The 20,643-nt window shown below is 35.0% G+C and overlaps 1 protein-coding gene across 2 annotated transcripts in view; it reads right to left on the bottom strand.

Annotated features, from left to right (window-relative positions):
• Window positions 1–4,854: 4,854 nt before the first annotated feature.
• The window catches only part of LOC100373463 (aryl hydrocarbon receptor nuclear translocator 2-like), a 67,788-nt gene continuing 51,999 nt past the window's right edge, over window positions 4,855–20,643 (bottom strand). The window contains exons 5-17 of one of the 2 annotated variants that reach the window (XM_006813965.3): window positions 20,385–20,464; window positions 19,900–19,992; window positions 19,035–19,152; window positions 16,853–16,882; window positions 16,544–16,741; window positions 15,500–15,677; window positions 15,251–15,357; window positions 14,117–14,267; window positions 12,678–13,134; window positions 11,967–12,138; window positions 9,954–9,998; window positions 9,502–9,549; window positions 4,855–9,152 (exon numbers count right to left, since the gene is read on the bottom strand). In XM_006813965.3, coding sequence (XP_006814028.1) covers window positions 8,893–9,152; window positions 9,502–9,549; window positions 9,954–9,998; window positions 11,967–12,138; window positions 12,678–13,134; window positions 14,117–14,267; window positions 15,251–15,357; window positions 15,500–15,677; window positions 16,544–16,741; window positions 16,853–16,882; window positions 19,035–19,152; window positions 19,900–19,992; window positions 20,385–20,464 — 1,937 coding nt within the window. In that variant the 3' untranslated portion in view covers window positions 4,855–8,892. Of the gene's footprint in view, window positions 9,153–9,501; window positions 9,550–9,953; window positions 9,999–11,966; window positions 12,139–12,677; window positions 13,135–14,116; window positions 14,268–15,250; window positions 15,358–15,499; window positions 15,696–16,543; window positions 16,742–16,852; window positions 16,883–19,034; window positions 19,153–19,899; window positions 19,993–20,384; window positions 20,465–20,643 lie in introns of both variants that reach the window. The other variant, XM_085506961.1, reaches the window with a different exon arrangement.

Raw genomic sequence — 20,643 nt, forward strand, 5'->3', positions numbered from 1 at the left:
GTATTGAAGAGTACAATTGTAAATTGGATTTCTTTTGTTCAAGGTATGCTTGTTTTGTGATATTATTGCCTGGTAATTTACTGATTCGAGTCCAGTATTTTATTAAATTGATCCGAATATCTACTAAGAGTGGGAATTCACATATGATAATGAACAGATGACGAATTGCCAAAGAATGGAAATAGTTGGCGTCCAGTGAAGAGAGAAGTCAACAATACTGTTGCTTCCTGAGAATCTACATCTTCAAACACTGCAATCTTTGTTTTTGGAGTGCGTTTTTAAATTAGTATTATAAAAGCTCTATCATTCTGTTCTAATAGCTGAAACAAATTCCTGTGAATTTTGATTTATATACTTCAACAAAAAAATGTTTTGTCGAATGAACTGTTTGTCAGAATACATATATTTTTGAGTACAATTTTTCTTTTATGTGGATGCAACATTTTGCTTTTTATGTATTTTTGCATTGCTTTTGTATTGGCTTCAGATCTTGATCAAAAGATTGGCATCCAATTCATAGGAGTGCCTATATCGATTATCTTACATCTTTTTTATTTTATTACCTTGCCCGTACCATCAAAGATGGAAGGGAAAGGTATATTAAGGGAAAAATTTTGTCCGGCGTTGTCGTCGTCGTCGTCGTCGTTGTTGTTGTTGTCGTCGTTAATAATTGTTATTGTGTGCATAATAACTTTACTAATTCTATTCCAAACTTTATCAAACTTGGCCACCTTATTCATCAGTATAAAGTCTTCCTTGAGTTTGAACAACAGATGTCCTGTATGAAAATATCATGCAAAAATTGAGAAAATCTGATTAAATATTTTGACTGTTTCTACTTGACTGATCACTGGTGATACACATCAAAGGTCACTGATCTCAGTGGAAATATGCATTGTTGTATGTGTTCAATGAAGCAAATGATTTATCTTGTAATAATATCCTTGGTAATGTATCTCAGAATCCCATACTGGGTTTCAAAACCAACTCATGGAGAGATTGCACAGTCTGATACACATTTGCAAACCTACCAATAAAATCTTTACAGAAAACAAGATGTCAGAAAATCAATATAAGCACTCCTATGAACTGGGTGCCTAACTTTGATCAAGATCTGAAGCTAATAGAAAATCTGTTTAGTTCAAAGTTATCAAATCAAAAACAATACATAAAAAATACATTAAAAGCAAAACATTTCATCCACATTTTAAAAAGAAAATTATTCTAAAATATATGTATTCTGTATTTGACAAACAGTTCATTCGACAAATGAAAACTCACAGGAATATGTTTCAGCTATTAGAACAGAATGATAGAGTTTATATAATACTAATTTAAAAAAGCACTTCAAAGATTGCAGTGTTTGAAGATGTAGATTCTCAGGAGGCAACAGTACTGTTGACTTCTCCCTCCACTGGACACCAACTATTTAAGTTGATTTGCATACAAAGCAGAGCTTGCAACATGATAGCTATTCATAAAGGGTGTTTTTTTTTTACTTTTCATATAATACAGTAGTCACACAATGAGGCAGTTCATATTTGTCTCAGTGAATCATTAATTTTTGACAGACACCTGTACAAAATACTTGGACTAAAGCCAGCTAAAATTTTCTGTTATCTTGCATGTTTTATGAATCTATTCACATCTAAATGCAGCACTTTTTTTTTCAATGAGACATTTGTTTTTATACTAAAATATCTGAATTACTTTGAAGAAAGCTGGAAATTATGTCCCTTAAAATAATTAAACAAATAAGGCACCAATGTTTTTGTAAGATATTTACATCTTTTAAGGACATTCGGTAGACTGATTCCCCACTGTTGGTTCAACCCCAAAACTTGTTTGTATTCAAAATTAATTATGACAATGCATATTTATATTGAAACAAACTATGATAAAGGGAATTATATTATATAACAAAGGGCAAGGTCACCAGAGTTCAACTATGTTTTTATTGGTAGGTTTGCAAATGTGTATCAGACTGTGCAACAACTCTCTCCAAGAGATGGCATTGAAACCCAGTCTAGTATTTCCATGGGATTTTGGAGATACATTACCAATGATATTATTACAAGACAAATGATTTGTTTTATTGAACAAATACAACAATGCATATTTCCCACTGGGATCAGTGACCTTTGAATGTGTATCACCAGTGATCAGTCACCAGTGATCAGTCAAGTAGAAACAGTCAAAATATTTTATCATATTTTCTCAATTTTCGCATGATATTTTACACAGGATATCTGTCGTTTGAAATAAGGGAAGATTTTATATTGATGAATTAGGTGACTAAGTTTGATAAAGTTTGGAATAGAATTAGTAAAGTTATTGTGCACACATTAGCAATTATTTACAACAATGATGACGACAATGGCGACAACAACGCCGGACAGACATTTTCCCCTTAATATACCTTTCCCTACCATCTTTGATGATACAGGCAAGGTAGAAAATAAGAACAAATCAACAAATCAATCTTGTCTTTGTAACATTTTTGAAAAGAATTGGTCAAGGTAAATTCAAGATATGGATGAGAATACAAGAAAATAGTAATGAGCCAGTCGGTCAATCAGAATCAGAACATATGTATCCTATATTTTTATACCTATTTTCAACTAAACAAATCAAAGTATGGGAAAGAAATAGAAATACATGTACATAAGAATAAAGTCAACATGGCCGCCAGGTGGCCATTATGTATCAAATCATAATACAAACATTCAATCAGTAATCCATCATGTGTGTTGTCCATACCAAGTTTTGATAAAATCATACCACTGAGAAATGATTGATGATAGTTTTTTGGATGGAAATTGGCACCAGACTTTTAAATGTGGTTGAAATCCCTTGATAATAGCAAATATGCAACTCATTTTTCTCTTGTACTAAATCTGTAAATGTGTATATCTATAAAATGGGTAGAATACCAGTCAGCCATTTTGAATCACATCGCAGAGGAAATTGTCATGCATCAGTAACTCAACATGACTGGCGTCCATACCAAGTTTGAATGAAATCGTCCAAGTAGGCCTGAGAAACTGATGTGTTCAAATGTTGATTTTGGTTGTTTTTGTTTTAAAAAAGTCTCTTAAAGGGCAAAAATAAAAATTGACATGCATATGTTTCCCATAATGTCTTTCATATGTGCTAACTTTGAACAAAATCGGCCCAGTTAACTCCAAGAAATAATGTTGGGCGTATGGATAGACATGATCCAATTTTGGACTTCATCTAATGGGATTCATAAACTCATAGAAACCAGGCAGTACAGCTGAACACAATTCAGGTACGCTTTCAAGGGATTACTCGGTCATTTTTCAACCAATTTTAATCTGACTGATAAAGTTCACTGGGGATACCCACAAGCCTCTCCTGCCTGGTTGTAGAGGGCGCTGCAGGACTCAACAAATTCTCCCACTGGCTGGCAAAGCTCACTTGTCAAATAAGTAAGTATAAGTAAAATAAGTCTGGTAGTATTTGTTGAAACAATGTTAATATCATTCAGGATAGTGCTCGAACAAGGATGTTTTCTTAAGTTGTGGTCATGTACTATACTTCTTAGAAAAAAATCAAAAAAAAATCATTATGGTTCTGTGCATATCCCTGTCAATAGCGATCCCTGTTGTAGGGAATGCCAGAAAAGAACATTTACAGATATTTGTTGCCAAAAATCGTATTTATATTAGCCTGACATATAGGCGTGGGTGGCACCCTCGCCGGCATCAGACCCCACTGTTATGAATTTGGAGCACCGCGGAGGGCACAATACACGTGACCTTGTCAGGCTAATACAATGTTTAACTTGTGAAAAACTTTAAACAAATTGTTGAATATCAGATAATGATGAGGAATTGTAGCCCATAATTCCTGATATAATTATGTGAAAAATCAACATAGCAGACGGCAGCATTCTATTGGAGCTGAACTATTGCTCCTCCCACCTATAAACAGGAGATTATCTGCAATGCGTTTACACGGTAAAAGGTCGAACGAGAGACAAGATCTGCCAGAGTTCAATTCAGTTTGATTAGAGCCGAACGGAACAGTGCCCTCAAATAATTAGTATGAAAATAAAACATGGCTGAAAACAAGTTTGGTGTAGTGCTTGTGTTGTTTCTTTACACGGCTGTTGAGCTGGGAGAAAAAAAAGAAACAGTCACGTGTCTGAGCATGGAGATAGAAAAGACAATGCACTGGTGTTTTGATTTAGGTACCAGTATCTTGAATCCATGCTTGAATACACAGAAAAAACACGGCAGCTAAAATGTGTTACAGCCTATTCGCTTAGGTGATTGTCATGCAAAATTACTATTCTGTAATTGTTCAACTGTTATATGTGTAACAGTTGTCAATCTAAACCTACTAAGAACATGTCACTGTACACTGACCGCTTCTATGATTTTTATCTTTGGTGTTTTTAAAAAAGTTTTTTCAATTTCCATTGGATCTGTTCAGTCGTTCTTTCAAGTTTTTGTCGCATAATTTCGTACGCCATTTTTCTGTTTCTCGTTAAGCTATCAATCTATCGCAGTATTTCTTTACTCTGCCAAATAGATATTAGGGTACGTACCTCTTTGTCAAGCCGGGAATTGCGTGAAATTACAAACGATGTTGTCTCTGTCATAATTTAAATGAGAGGTTACTTGAAGACAATTGAGGGCATGATTTGGGTTCGCATAGTTGGGCCCCAATGCATATACACAGCTATTTATTCTGGCTCGAGCCGTAGAGCTCCGACAAAATGCTGTAATGCAATATATTTTACACAGTTTGAATCAAATCAGTAAAATCTACAAATCATATGATCACTTTGACACAAAGCACTAGGTGAAAGGAACAAAACTACTGTTAATCCAATATAGCTGGCTTTTATTAATAATAATCAGTGATCCACATTCATAGTACATGTGGAGAATTCAAATAACATTAATATCAATAATACAGAGTTCATCACATTTTTACTCAACACTACTGTCCAGCTTTAATTAAGTTGTACGTTATACAGCATTTTTTTTTGGGTATAAATAGCAACAAAATTTCGCCTGATCTATATAAACTGTTGAAAATAAACCGCTTGAAATTCACACTTAAAAAAATGACCCAAGCATAGTAAAGCCAACTACAAATGCTGTCTCCCCTGTATTTGCAAATTCTAACCCAAGAAATTACAATAGTTTTAAAATATAGATATACAAACATCTTCCTATATTCATTCAAAACTAATTGGTTTCTTGAAAATATTATTGCAATCTGAACTGGCTAATTACGAACATGTTTATAACGTCCCTCAGACAACTGTAACATTATCCCCTCTTTCATGCATGCAGTTAGGAATGGTAGAACCCATTTAGAAAGCACATTGTTGAAAGGGATTATTATATCATAGGGTGTGTATGTCCTGTGTTGACTCTGTTGTATAGGTGTACCTGTGTGTGTAGGTCAGTGTGCAAGTGTTGACTAGGTATTTAAGTCTGTGTTTAACTTTATACTGACTTGTGACGACAGGACCTACATTGTGACAACCCTCACTATTTTCATAATTTATATTAATATTAAATCGAATTTAAGTCAAGTTTGCAAAGCTTATGTTTAGTGGGGGGGGGGGGTATGGTCCAATCTATATTAATATAATTGTACCATACCTTCCCCCTTTACTAAACCTAAGCTTCGCAAACATTTCTATGTTCAGTCACCGGATATTCAACTTTTATTCAATTAAACCTACGTTGTATTGCATTGTAATTGAGTTTAATTAAACTGCAACCCTATATAGGACTGCATTTTAATCAAGTTCATATCGCAACTATATTAAAAGTTAATTCAACTATATTAAAAGTTAGTCCAATGTGTGTTGCTACGACGATGGTAAGACGTGTAAGCAGTGTGCGTGTTGCGTTATTTCTGTGAGGTTACAAGTGTGTGTATGTTTGTGTTTACGTGTCTGTCCTTGTATGCAAATATTTTCTGAGCATGTGAGAATCACGCTTGTTTGATAAAATAAAATCCTGTCAACATCTTGTGTACACTGCTGCTCTTAATCTTGAGAAGTTAAAATCAGATGAACAATGCACTAAAACTGAATAGCGCCCTCAATATTTTCTTTGTTCATCAGGCTCTTACAAGTACAATGTACATACTTTATCAGCTACTTGATTGCAACTGAAAAGCCATGCAAGGCCAGGTGTACCTAATGTTATGCAGATGTTCCCCAAAGATAGGTGCACTTTTGTCAGATATATACGATTCTTGTCAACAAAAGTACATTACATATTCGCAAGTTCAATGAAAATATATCTAAATCTATGTAATTTATATGAAAATTTTATCAACATATGATTCTTAGTCATTTTAGTTAGAGAGCCAAACTTTCTTTGGACAGTATCAAATCTTTTTTAGCTCAGGTAAAACTTGAATTGGGTGAGTTATTGAGCCCAAGCTATGAATTCACTTGGACGCAAAATATGACTAAGTGAATTTATCGGTGCAAGCACAATAACTTCACTATACTTTTGGAAATTTTACTCGATGCAGAAGTCAACATGATAAATGTCAGTCATTTCTAATTGCGTTAACCTTTTCATCACCAGTTCCCTCTTTTCATCACATTTTCACAAAATTGTCCCGTTTATAGCCTGCCATTTAACTTCAGATGATTGGGACAAAAATGGTAAAAAATTTTGAGTAAAAACTGAAAATTCACTCAAATTTTGTCTGTTGGCTCCAAAATTAGGATTTATTTCCAGAAAAAGTGAAGAATATAAAAAAAAATTTGGGCGAGAAAGTCTGATGGTAAAAAGGTTAAACAATGATTGTTATAAATGTTTATACTTGAACATAACATGATAATATTCATACATACTTTTCATTTACTGCTATCGAGAAAAATCTCAAAATAAATGTGATAGTGAAAATTTTACCAGGGGCTTTTAGAGCGGTAATCAGAGTAATTTTCATAAAATTTACTTACTGCAAAAGCCAATTAATAACCAAATTGTAAAAATTTAACGTTCCTCTTTCTGGCAAACATTTCATGATTTATGATACATTTTCCTCGCAAACACTGGAGACAGTAACAAACTAGAGATACATTTTTCAAATAGGTTTAAAACTGGCATCATAATAACTGGAACAACAATGAATTACACAGAACACAAACATCACCACCCAATGCAAAATATTAAAACCAATTTACATTTGAAATAATTATTTGAAATCAGTCCTTTTTTGTTTGAGGTATGTATTCATCAGAAAATGGCATCTGGCACCACTCTGGTTTCCACAATTTTTTTACAAAACAGAAGACTATTTATTAAACATGAATGATAAAATATTAATTTCCTTTCACAAATGACATTCAGAAGCATTAAAAAAAAAAATCATATAAGTATAATGATAAAATTGTATGAAACAAGTCATTCAACAATATAGGGTTTCAGAACCTCAAAATCAGGGGCTCTTACACAGAACATAATGACCATTCTGAAACAACATTTTCAGATTTACATTGAAATTATATTATTAATTTCTTCTTGCGATAAAAAGTCCTTTTCATTAAATTAACTTCAAGTTCAAGTTCTGGCCAAAGTCTCCAAATCAAAAAGATTTAGGGTAATTCCTGAATACATTCCACAGTATACTTACAACTCAACACTGGTGTTTATAGTCAACATGACAAATGTTACACAAGCAAATATTCCTAATACATTAATACTGATATGCAGAGAAATATTCAAATTTCTTCATAAAAATAGCAATACATATGCGCATCAAGCTTCATAATATGATTAAGTAGACAGAGCATTATTTCCCTTTAAAAACTTTTTTTTTTAAATTCAAAGAAAAAATGCCAAACGCTACAGTAAGATACAGCTTTCAAATTCAAATTTTTCTTAAAATATATTTTTTAGATATAATGAAAAGATAAACTTATATTATTAATAATTCATAAATTTATAGCAAGAATTAATTAAAATGAGTAAAGTATTGCTAAAAAAAACTACAGCAAAAAACTGCAAATTAATACAGCAAATGTGCAACTCAAAAAGAAAGTTTTCAAAAGGCAGTAAAAAATGTGCACAATGTACTCTATTTCTGATGCATTCATCAAAAAATGGTATTTTCACCCCTCTCTGCTGCTTTCAGTTAAAGCCAAAGGCAAAATTTAAAATTCCTTCTTTTTTTTTTTTACAAATATAGTAATTAATAGAAATGTATAAATTAAAATCTAAGCTTATCATATCAGCCTATCACATTCATCCTTTCATAGCATCCAACTACATGTCATATTGCAAATCAAAATCAAAATGGCTGCTCTTGTATTAACCAATCACAAGCAAGGTGTTACCCTTTCACCATAGAAATTTGATTCTTTCTATCATTACAAAAAATTCACAAACAGAACAATTACCAGTCTAACAAAGTGATCACTTCAAAATTTGTACCACCTTTTATTTCCCTTTTGGCTATTTTATACATATTAAACCAATATATGTATGTATTAAGAGCGAATTTGAAATACAAATTAACAGCATCAAATAAATAGAATAAAGACGTAATATGGAAACATATAAAACTGTGTATACATGTATCTGTGCATTTTGTTTTGCTTCAACAAATTCCAAGTGAATAAATCACGCTTAAAAAAATAAAACAGCAACTTGAAATGGACTAAACTATTTTGTTAGAGGGGATACAACTAGGTAAAGAGGGGATAGAGATTATTTTTACTTTGGCTTATTTAAAATGCTGAGTTGTGAGTTCACAATTACAAATTTAGGGTGAACCATAATCCAAAGAACAGAGGGGCAATACAAACATTTCAAATAACACAAATAAAAATAAGAGGGGGGTGGGGGGTGGGTAGCACAAACAGATTCCTGCTGAAGGCTATTCAGAAAATGGTGTGAACATTGACAAATCACCGAATTCATCAACATTGTTGTAAGGAGGCTGTGGCGGATGATCGCCAAGCATTCTATAGATATCAGTCATGTCTTCAGTATGTTGTCCAGGCTGTAAAGATCCGTGCGCGTGGTCACCGCTTGGAGTACCTGCAGCCGCTTGCCACTGCGCCCATAAAGCGGGATCCCTTCTTGACAGTGGATGGCGCTCCCCGGTCCCAGAGTAAACATTACTTGGAGTCGCTTCTGTTAAATATGAAAAATAAAACCAAGAGATAAATCAGTTCTCGGAAATCAGAACAACATGGACAAAAATAAGAATTGCGAATTCTCATATTTAAGAGAAATATAACTGTCTACAAAGAACACAATAAACTAATTGAGATCATGACACTGTAACATATATGACATGTGCATCTAACTTGAAATGTAATTACTCAGTCGCCACTTCGATAGAAGACAAATAAAGAGACAACCCTACAAGTTTATCAGTTGTAATATAAATATGCTGCAGACTAATGGCAGGTGGAAAGGATTTAATGGTATGATGCAATTGTAAAGAACATTTGCATAAAACACCATAAGCTAAATATACCTTGTTGCATTGGGTGAGCAGACGCATGGCTTGGACGGGGATGTGCACCTATAATACAAAACAAAAACGAAATCATAAAGTAAATTAAAAATAATAATTGTAAGTGCAAAAAAAAAAAAATCAACAATGTAAATTCATGCATTAACCTCAAATAAAAAAGTGCATCGATGTATGCTTGTCAAATCTTAGCACAACTCCTTTTTTATTTACAACTACTGTAAATAGTTTATTTTCACAAGAGACTCTTTTTAAATTTCCAGAAAAAAAAATGTTAAATTTTGTAGCAATGAAAATTAATTGAGATCTTTAAGACTTTTGTAGCAGTTATTATTTCATTTGAGATTTTTAAGACGACGAGTCATGGCGACATTGTTGGAGTGAACATTTCAGTCATTTAGCATTATGCCACAACTTTTGGGTTCAGTTGTGTTGAAATACTATGATTATGATACCTTGCATTGGGTGAGCAGATGGGTGGCCTGGACGGGAATGTGCACCTAAGATACAAAACAAAAATGAAAACATAAAATAAATTGGAAATAATAAACATCAGTGCAAAAACAAAACAAAATAATTGCATTACATAGTCCCTGTGAGTTATCAAGTTTATATTAAGTTTGAACATGAACAGTCATGGCATGTCTGCGATATGTCTGGATATGCATTCATTAAAACAAAATGTCTGCCAGTCTGCCATTTTAAATCTGACATGAAAACCAGAATGGAATGGCAACTAATAATATTATTTACAAAATTAAGAAGAAAAAAGAGGATGTACATTACATAAAGAAACATCAAGAGAACAAGTACAAAATATAAATGTGAATTAATTCAATTTGTCTCAGAGTATTCAATTTTTGTATGGTATGTATTCCTGTGGGTCCAATTCTTATATGGGATTTAATGCTAAGTGTACACTTCTTGTATGGGATTTATTCCTATGGGGCCAATTCTTGTATGGGATTTAATCCCGAGTGTATACTTCTTGTATGGGATTTATTCCTATGGGGCCAATTCTTGTATGGGATTTAATCCCGAGTGTACACTTCTTGTATGGGATTTATTCCTGTGGGGCCAATTCTTGTATGGGATTTAATCCTGAGTGTATACTTCTTGTATGGGATTTATTCCTGAAGGTCCAATTCTTGTATGGGATTTATTCCAGAGGGTCCAATTCTTGTATTTGATTTATTCCTGAGGGTCCAATTCTTGTATGGAATTTATTCCAGAGGGTCCAATTCTTGTATGGGATTTAATTCCTGAGGGTCCAATTCTTGTATGGGATTTATTCCTGAGGGTCCAATTCTTGTATGGAATTTATTCCAGAGGATCCAATTCTTGTATGGGATTTATTCCAGAGGGCCCAATTCTTGTATGGGATTTATTCCAGAGGGTCCAATTCTTGTATGGGATTTATTCCAGAGGGTCCAATTCTTGTATGGGATTTATTCCAGAGGGTCCAATTCTTGTATTTGATTTATTCTAGAGGGTCCAATTCTTGTATGGGATTTATTCCTGAGGGTCCAATTCTTGTATGGGATTTATTCCAGAGGGCCCAATTCTTGTATTTGATTTATTCCAGAGGGTCCAATTCTTGTATTTGATTTATTCCAGAGGGTCCAATTCTTGTATTTGATTTATTCCAGAGGGTCCAATTCTTGTATGGGATTTATTCCAGAGGGTCCAATTCTTGTATTTGATTTATTCCAGAGGGTCCAATTCTTGTATGGGATTTATTCCTGAGGGTCCAATTCTTGTATGGAATTTATTCCAGAGGGTCCAATTCTTGTATGGGATTTATTCCAGAAGGTCTAATTCTTGTATGGGATTTATTCCAGAGGGTTCTTGTACGGAATTTATTCCAGAGGGTTCAATTCTTGTATGGGATTTATTCTAGAAGGTCCAATTCTTGTATTTGATTTATTCCAGAGGGTCCAATTCTTATATGGGATTTATTCCAGAGGGTCCAATTCTTGTACGGAATTTATTCCAGAGGGTCCAATTCTTGTACAGAATTTATTCCAGAGGGTCCAATTCTTGTATGGGATTTATTCCAGAGGGTCCAATATTTGTATGGGATTTATTCCAGAGGTCCAATTCTTGTATTTGATTTATTCCCGAGGGTCCAATTTTTGTATGGGATTTATTCCTGAGAGTCCAATTCTTGTATGGAATTTATTCCAGAGGGTCCAATTTTTGTATTTGATTTATTCCTGAGGGTCCAATTTTTGTATTTGATTTATTCCAGAGGGCCCAATTCTTGTATAGGATTTATTCCTGAGGGTCCAATTCTTGTATGGAATTTATTCCAGAGGGTCCAATTCTTGCATAGAACTTAATCTTGATAAGATTGTACAAGATTCAACCTCCTAACCCACACTTTGCATTCTAAAATAGACAGCTGGATACTCAACTCATCTTATGATTTACACTAAAGATACAATTCCTTAAAAACACACACTTACCTTTGTCTGGTTGATATGGATAACCTACTGGCCGTGTGACACTTCCCTGGGGTTGCAACTGAGTGTATGTAGGTCCAGGTGATGATGTCACTGGAAGTGTAGTTGAAGACTGTCCTGTTGCTGCATGTGATGGATAGGTCCCAGACTGTGAGCTACTGGAGCCGCTGCTACCCTGGAGTATTAATAATTGCCAAGATATTAATCACAATGTAGTATGTAACAACATTTAAAATAAAGATTAATATATTGCACAATCCTGTAAACATTCTTAATAAAGGTTGCCAGGGTAAACTTGATAAACGAAAAGTTAAACTTGCCATGCTCAAAGTGAATTTCAGATGTGCACATTAGGCCAGGAAAAAAAATTCTCTGTTTCTCGTTTTATATATCTCGTTTTTTTTGAATACTGAGCTAAAATGGGGGGAATTTGAGACAAGTGCGAGTACAAGCGCATTTTTGAATTTTAGAAAAAGAAAAAAATGTTTGAGATGCATAGTTCAAAATTATGCATGCGGAAACGAGAAACAGAGATATTTTTTTTTCGGCCTTACTGGCGAATTCTTTTTTATGTCCAGTAATTGTTTCTGTACAGTCACTTGACGATATAAAATCATTTTACTTGCAAGAATTATACTGCATATTTAATGTTATCCATCTTTCCAGTTGCAGCCATCACTTTGGAAAATACATTTTTCTGAGAAATAAACTCACATCAACTGGGCTTGGGTAAGACACAGGACTTGGCCATGGTCCCTGCGAAGGTCCATGATAATTTTTCCTTGATGGCAGTGAGCTTACACTCTGCAACACCGTACTTGCCAGAGCGCTGCTTGGATACTGCGTCTGTGGCGACCTGGCATAGGCACTGCTTGGATAGCCGGGGGTTGCGGCAGCTCCAGCTTTGTTGGCTTCTGCAGAAGTTGGCGCAATCAAGTTTGGATAATTTTCGGTATCTGGTCTTGTGGTATAGCGAGTGATCCCATCTGTCTTGTCGTCCTTTCTCTCTTCACCGGGACCTCGGCTGTTGTTGACGAGAGGATCAGATGTAGCTTGTGGCGTTTGGTACAAATGTGTTGTCGAGGGAGGTGGGTATTGTAAATGGGGTATTTCACCACCTCCCTCTTTGTTTCCTTCTAGCTCAGGTTGTTGTTGATTCTGTTGAAGATTTCTGCATGGAGAGAAGAAAACACATCTATATTTGCATATATTTATTTATAATATGTTAATTATGCCTCTAACCAGAAAAAAACACATGGTCGGTGATTTCACATTATCTGGATGAAACACCACACATAATTGTGACGCAAGTCACTCACATTTTACTGCAACTACAACAAATCTGAATTGGTTTTTGTTTGCCACAGTTTTGCTCTATAAATAATCAATTTTTTTCTAATTTTTTTTTCTTCTGACAAAAAAACAGTGATGTAAACAGTTATGAATGATGTAATGCCTCTAACCAATGTAACCAAGCAGAAGCAGGCCCGTTGACTCTAAGTGTACCGGGTATTAAAATTAGGGCAGAAATGAAATACAAGAATGCGATTATAATTAGTATCCCTGAACAAATAAGATGAGAATACTTTTAATAAAGGGAAACCTGTCTAAACTGAACACAGCGGTAGAAGTCGCATCCCTACTAGAAGCCACAATATTTTCAAACAATTGAGAACCAGAAGTTCACCATTTCTCATATGTGTAGATGCTCCAATGGAAGTAGCATCTCCTTATATTGCACCATTTTAACATTTTCAACATCAGTTCCTTCTTTTCATCACAAATTCACAAAACAGTTCTGTTTATAGTCTGCACTTTCGTTAAGAAGATTGGGACAAATATAGCCAAATTTTTTGAGTAAAAACTGAAAATTGATTCAAATTTTGTCTGTTGGCTTCAAGATTAGGGTTCATTTCCAGAAATATTGAATAATATATATTGAAAAAAAAGTTCAGAAAAATATGTGCGAGAAAGTCTGGTAGTCAAAAGATTAAGGAAGCTGCGGCTTCTTATACAGACTTTACAGTAAACTACTAGAAAATTACGTTTAGTTGGTACAAGTTTTGGTTTAGATAGTATAAAGTTGCTAAAAGAGAATACGAGTAGATTAGCAAGGATTAGCAGCAGCGAGAGATAAGTTAGCGTCCACTTACTTGACAGATGTATTTGTACAAACAATGTATTCCACTTCGTCTGTGTAGGGATTTTGAAAACTAAAACAACTTGTCCGTAGCCATACCCACTCTCGATTCTTGGCTTGGAATCGATACATTACAGACAAGACTTGACCTTTTAATTTTAAAACTGAAATAAATAAATAAACACTGTGTGAAAAATCATTTTTCTTCTTATCAAAAGCCTTCAAAAGTGCATAAAACTATAAACAATCAGACTGAAGATGTACCTAATTTAAATTCCATTCACATCACAGAATTACTCACCACTAGAGGGTGCAACTAGTAGGAATAGTGTATTGATGTTCATTTTGGCAGACAAGATACAACACTTGCGTGTGAGAATATACCTATACTGACTACACAATCTTGTTTTGCCAGTTCCAATATTTAGGCTCAGTGGTGTTGAATGTAACCAAACAATACATACGTTGTATTGTTGGTTCCAGCATCTGAACTCCCAAAAGATGACGCATATCCAAAATTTGAAAAAAAAAGACTGATATGTCTAGTAATATTAGTGAACAGCAGCAGTAAACAAAGCAGATTCAACTGCACTTTTTCGCTAAAATTTCACTGACGCATCTAACGTTATCTTGGTATTGTATTAAATCAACAGTTTGAAATATAAATAAAGCCAATCCATGCAAAAAAAATGTTTTCAAAATACTGTAGTTGCTCTATTAGCACAAAAATGACGCATGACTATGGTCAAAATAAAATAAATCATATTATTATACATCTTTCACCGTAACACCATACGTTACGGCATGCCGTAATTTTGCGGTATTTTACAGGGTATTTTCTTTCTATCATATTAGGACATGCGAATTCTAAATATAGAATAATTATGCATGTAAGCGTCTTCTAATAATACAAACAAACAAGTTTGACCAGACTCCACACAAAGAATTTTGGATTTCGACATTCCCATGGTGTATCCTTGGAAGGAAAAGATGTATAATAATGAGGCTATACAAGAATCTCTCAAAGTATGCACTCAGACAGCATGCTGCGCGTCGGTCGATACTCCAGCTGTACTGTCTGTGTGCATACTCTAATAGAGTAAATACGGTAGGGCAGCCAGAACACATTCTAATACAAAGACGTTACCTTGTTGGAAGCTATCTTTTAAGTGGCTCAAATCGTCAGGGTGATAATAATCGAAGCAGGATTTACCGAGCAGCTCTTGCGGTTGATAACCAAGTACACCTGTGACTCTGTCAAACAAAGCAAAACCCCAAAAAATAGTAATAACAATCTCAAAAGAGTTGATAATTGTTGTTTATTGAATAGTGAGGAGACTAAAACAGCACACTAACAAGACAGGCACGTCCAAGATACATATGCAACACAACTTACCTCTGATCTACAAATGTGAACTTTCCATCCATGCTGTGACGAGAAATAAACTCAGTTGGCGTGCCAGATCCTGCAAGGTCTGCACAGTTTGGAGAACTGGTCACCTGAAGACGTCCAATAGCGACAAGGCAGTAATGGTTGGAACTATGCGCTTCCTCGACTTCCTGGTGCTCCATGCCTGCAGCAGAAGCTAGAACTATAAATGTACTATACTCATAACAACATACATACAGACAGTTGCTGCCACGTCTACCCATGGTGCCATGAAAACTACATTGCATCATGGGTAAAACTATCACACATACATAAAGTTTTATCACGATGTAAGGTATTGAATGGCCAACAAAATCTAAATGTGTGTGTTGTTTGATCAATAAAATCAAAATTGGAATTCAGCTTTTCTGGTAGTTGTTGGATCAGAGCATAAATGAAATTTATATCATACACTTTGCATTCCATATAAAACCAGAATCCACTGAAAAAGATTTTTTTTTTTTCCCCTGATACATACGCATTGAGGGTTACACTTATCATTCAGTAAAAAATTTGTATTTTACAAATTTATTAACTTCTATTAAAAAATAAAAATTGGCAGTTATGAAAACGTGAACAGAAAAACAAAAGTTGATTAAAAAAGACAAATGTATAAGATGCTTCTATTCAGGAGTGTAGTGTTCACTTTTATCACAACAGTGCCACCATTTGATAAATCTCTGAAATCTTTCTTTTTTATTTCAACTTGAATCTTGCATACTAAAAATCTATTAATTAATTAACCAAAGTTTAATATTTCAATTGCCTGCACTTGCTATTAACACTTTCAAATCTAAAATTTGGCAAATAAATTAAACACAGCTGCCAATTCATCTAACACACCGCATAAGTGAAACTTAAAATCAGAATTAATTTAACTACAGTGAAATTAATGTCTCTGCCAATGCCAATCATTTTTTTTTTAACGTAAGCAGCTAATATAACACAGTAAATCATGAACCCAAGAATTGCGAAAATGACCACGTTAGATAAACATGAGGTTATTTATACCTGCTGCAGGTGGCCAATTCTTGATATATCCAGTGCAGTGCACAACTGCATACTGCTCCCCGTCTTTATGACCCAAACCGTTACGATTATTCCTCATATGGTGGTATCTACCATACGTCATGGGATCTAACTGCGTGCTGCCGATCTTCATTCGTATAATGAACCCTCGTCTTGACCCCATGCAAAGACGCATAGAGGCTGTAAAATTAAACATTGATATATAAATCGTTAATTACGGTTACATCTTTAAAATTAAAAGCTTTCCAGTTGCTAATGACAAGTATTTACAACAGAATTAAGTGTACTCACATTGATGACCTTCTTTTTTCACGGTGCCAGCTATAGAGAAAAGATATTTTTTGGGGTTTAATTCCAGTTTTTACCACTATAAATTTACACACAAGCATGCGCATATATATCTTTGTTCTTGCATTAATTAACCATTTTTGTGATTGAAATATTCATCAGGTTTGGAAATCATGCTCAACATGTGAAGCTAACAAATATTTCATATTTTTCAATTCATCTAAATGCTTATACAATGAAAAATTCAATTTTACATGGAGGTCCCTCTCCCACATGCTCAGTGACATGCTCAGTGACATGCTCAGTGACACGCTCAGTGACACGCTCAGTGACACGCTCGGTGACACGCTCGGTGACACGCTCGGTGACACGCTCGGTGACACGCTCGGTGACACGCTCGGTGACACGCTCGGTGACACGCTCGGTGACACGCTCGGTGACACGCTCGGTGACACGCTCGGTGACACGCTCGGTGACACGCTCGGTGACACGCTCGGTGACACGCTCGGTGACACGCTCGGTGACATGCTCAGTGACATGCTCAGTGCTCAGTGACATGCTCAGTAACATGCTCAGTGACATGCTCAGTGACATGCTCAGCTCAGTGACATGCTCAGTGACATGCTCAGTGACATGCTCAGTAACATGCTCAGTGACATGCTCAGTGACATGCTCAGTAACATGCTCAGTGACATGCTCAGTGCTCAGTGACATGCTCAGTAACATGCTCAGTGACATGCTCAGTGACATGCTCAGTAGATGCAAGTTTAAATTCTCTCCCATAATGCAATGCCCATATGCTCAGTAACATGCTCAGTAGATGCAAGTTTGAATTTTCTCCGATAACGCAATGCCAATATGCTCAGTGACATGCTCAGTAGATGCAAGTTTAAATTCTCTCCCATAATGCAATGCCCATATGCTCAGTAACATGCTCAGTAGATGCAAGTTTAAATTCTCTCCCATAATGCATTGCCAATATGCTCAGTAACATGCTCAGTAGATGCAAGTTTGAATTTTCTCCGATAACGCAATGCCAATATGCTCAGTAACATGCTCAGTAGATGCAAGTTTGAATTTTCTCCAATAATGCATTGCCCATATGCTCAGTAACATGCTCAGTAGATGCAAGTTTGAATTTTCTCCAATAATGCATTGCCCATATGCTCAGTAACATGCTCAATAGATGCAAGTTTGAATTTTCTCCCATAATGCATTGCCAATATGCTCAGTAACATGCTCAGTAGATGCAAGTTTAAATTCTCTCCCATAATGCATTGCCAATATGCTCAGTAACATGCTCAGTAGATGCAAATTTAAATTCTCTCCCACAATGCATTGCCCATATGCTCAGTAACATGCTCAGTAGATGCAAGTTTGAATTTTCTCCAATAATGCATTGCCCATATGCTCAGTAACATGCTCAATAGATGCAAGTTTGAATTTTCTCCCATAATGCATTGCCAATATGCTCAGTAACATGCTCAGTAGATGCAAGTTTAAATTCTCTCCCATAATGCATTGCCAATATGCTCAGTAACATGCTCAGTAGATGCAAATTTAAATTCTCTCCCACAATGCATTGCCCATATGCTCAGTAACATGCTCAGTAGATGCAAGTTTAAATTCTCTCCCATAATGCATTGCCAATATGCTCAGTAACATGCTCAGTAGATGCAAGTTTAAATTCTCTCCCATAATGCATTGCCAATATGCTCAGTAACATGCTCAGTAGATGCAAGTTTAAATTCTCTCCCATAATGCATTGCCAATATGCTCAGTAACATGCTCAGTAGATGCAAGTTTAAATTCTCTCCCATAATGCATTGCCAATATGCTCAGTAACATGCTCAGTAGATGCAAATTTAAATTCTCTCCCACAATGCATTGCCCATATGCTTAGTAACATGCTCAGTCGACTTTTCAACACGTCATTTGCATAAGTGCACTTTTAATAAAAGCAAACACTATTTTAATAATAATATTTTTGACTCTCATACAACTCAATTGGAGATGTACTTTTAATGGAGAAAATACAATATTGAAAGCTGAGAGCATTCATAGAGCCTATTATGCACACATTGCTGGAAAAAAAAAGCCAGGATTCTGGTTTGTTCAAATTACTGATTAAAAATACCCTAATAAAGTGCAACTTCAAAGAACTGCGCTTTAAAGATTCCCTTACTTTTCAAATCTAAGATTCTCCCAGTAGTTGGTGATTCAGATGTAGAAAGCTGTTCACGTAATTTTTCAATGTCATCAGGATGTACAAGGTCAAATAATGTGTTATTGAACCATTCAGACTAGACAAAAAAGAAAAGATAAGTTAATATAATTTTAAATGCTCACATTATGAGTACCGGTATTGCACTGCAAGTAAAGCATCTGTATTACTCCCACAAAGCATTGCATATTTAGTGAAACCAAAAACACAGAGATTATAATATACTGGGTAAGTAAGGAATTTAGGAGCAGCACACAGTATTGGAATCACCTAGTTGTCATGAAGATATTAAGACAATCCATCAATCTTTATGTCATTTTTGATATACTTTTATTGTTATGGGCTTAATGCCATCAAGCATACCGAAAATTAGGGTCACTTGACAGTTGGACCAAATTTGTATTTTTTTACTGGTTTCCATGGTGAAATTACTTAATATCTCAAAATTATGCCCAGTGACATGGATGAAAATGTCACATATTATCATTGATATGAATTGTTAAAACAATTAAAAAATATTGCACATATTTATGCTATTTACCAGTAAGAAAATAATTTCCAATTATATACAGACAATATCTCCCATATGTGCAGAATTTTCTATGTGCAGCAGGCCCCCCTCGAGTTCTAGTGGTCAAACCCTTGTTATAAAAAGTTAAATTAAAGCGAGGAAGTCGTCACCTACGCATGCGTCAGGTGGCCATAGCATATCATTGTTTACAAACAAGCATCTACCCATGAGCCTTTTTGCGTGTGTTGTTATCGTCGCTTGGGACTCAATTCCTACGTGAGTGCAGGTGACGAGCCTACGCTTTAATTTAAATACCTGTGTTTGGTTTAATACTGGTGTGACTGAGTCTGATACATAAATTACTCTACCAGTCTCGCAGGAAATGACAAATAAAAACCCATCTGCCGCCTGGAATAGAAAGTGAAAAAAAAATTTCATGACATAAAACAAAGACATATGGAAAGTTTTCCTGAAATTTGCAAAAAATATGTCTTATATCAATGCACCAAAAAAGTTATACTGGCAAAGGCAGGACTTTTTTTTGTCTTTATTTAAAATAAATATTTTTGTCAAAATACAGTCCATCATCCAGTCATTAAAGTAGTAGAGCAATCTTTTTGATGTGGAGTCTCATCAACACTGGCGCCCTCAAGAGGTGGCCTTTCAAGTTATCTTTTACGAGATTGATTTTCATGCAAGGAAGAAATGAAAAGTGAAAGACAAGTTGAAATGTGCACTTGACCTTCAGATTCAAGTGGATGTCGATATCAAGTAAATTAAGACTGACTGATTTAACTTACTTCTAATATTAGGTGTTTGAGTTCCTGATCTGTCAGAAACGACGGCTTATATGTGCCTTCTGTACTTGTATTTCCGGTCCCTGTAATAAAAATTTATGATATAATTATAATAAATATTTATTAAAATTGTTTCACAGGCGGTTTATTTCTACTGCATTGGTACATCATGTTTATGCTCATACAAATCTCAGGAGACGCAATGTGTGAATACCTTCCCTGAGTCAGCTGTGTCCTTTCAAAGATGAGGTACTTCGTGAAT

Source organism: Saccoglossus kowalevskii, chromosome 13, assembly GCF_978046115.1.
Source record: "Saccoglossus kowalevskii chromosome 13, keSacKowa6.1, whole genome shotgun sequence".
Taxonomy (NCBI): Eukaryota; Metazoa; Hemichordata; class Enteropneusta; family Harrimaniidae; genus Saccoglossus; species Saccoglossus kowalevskii.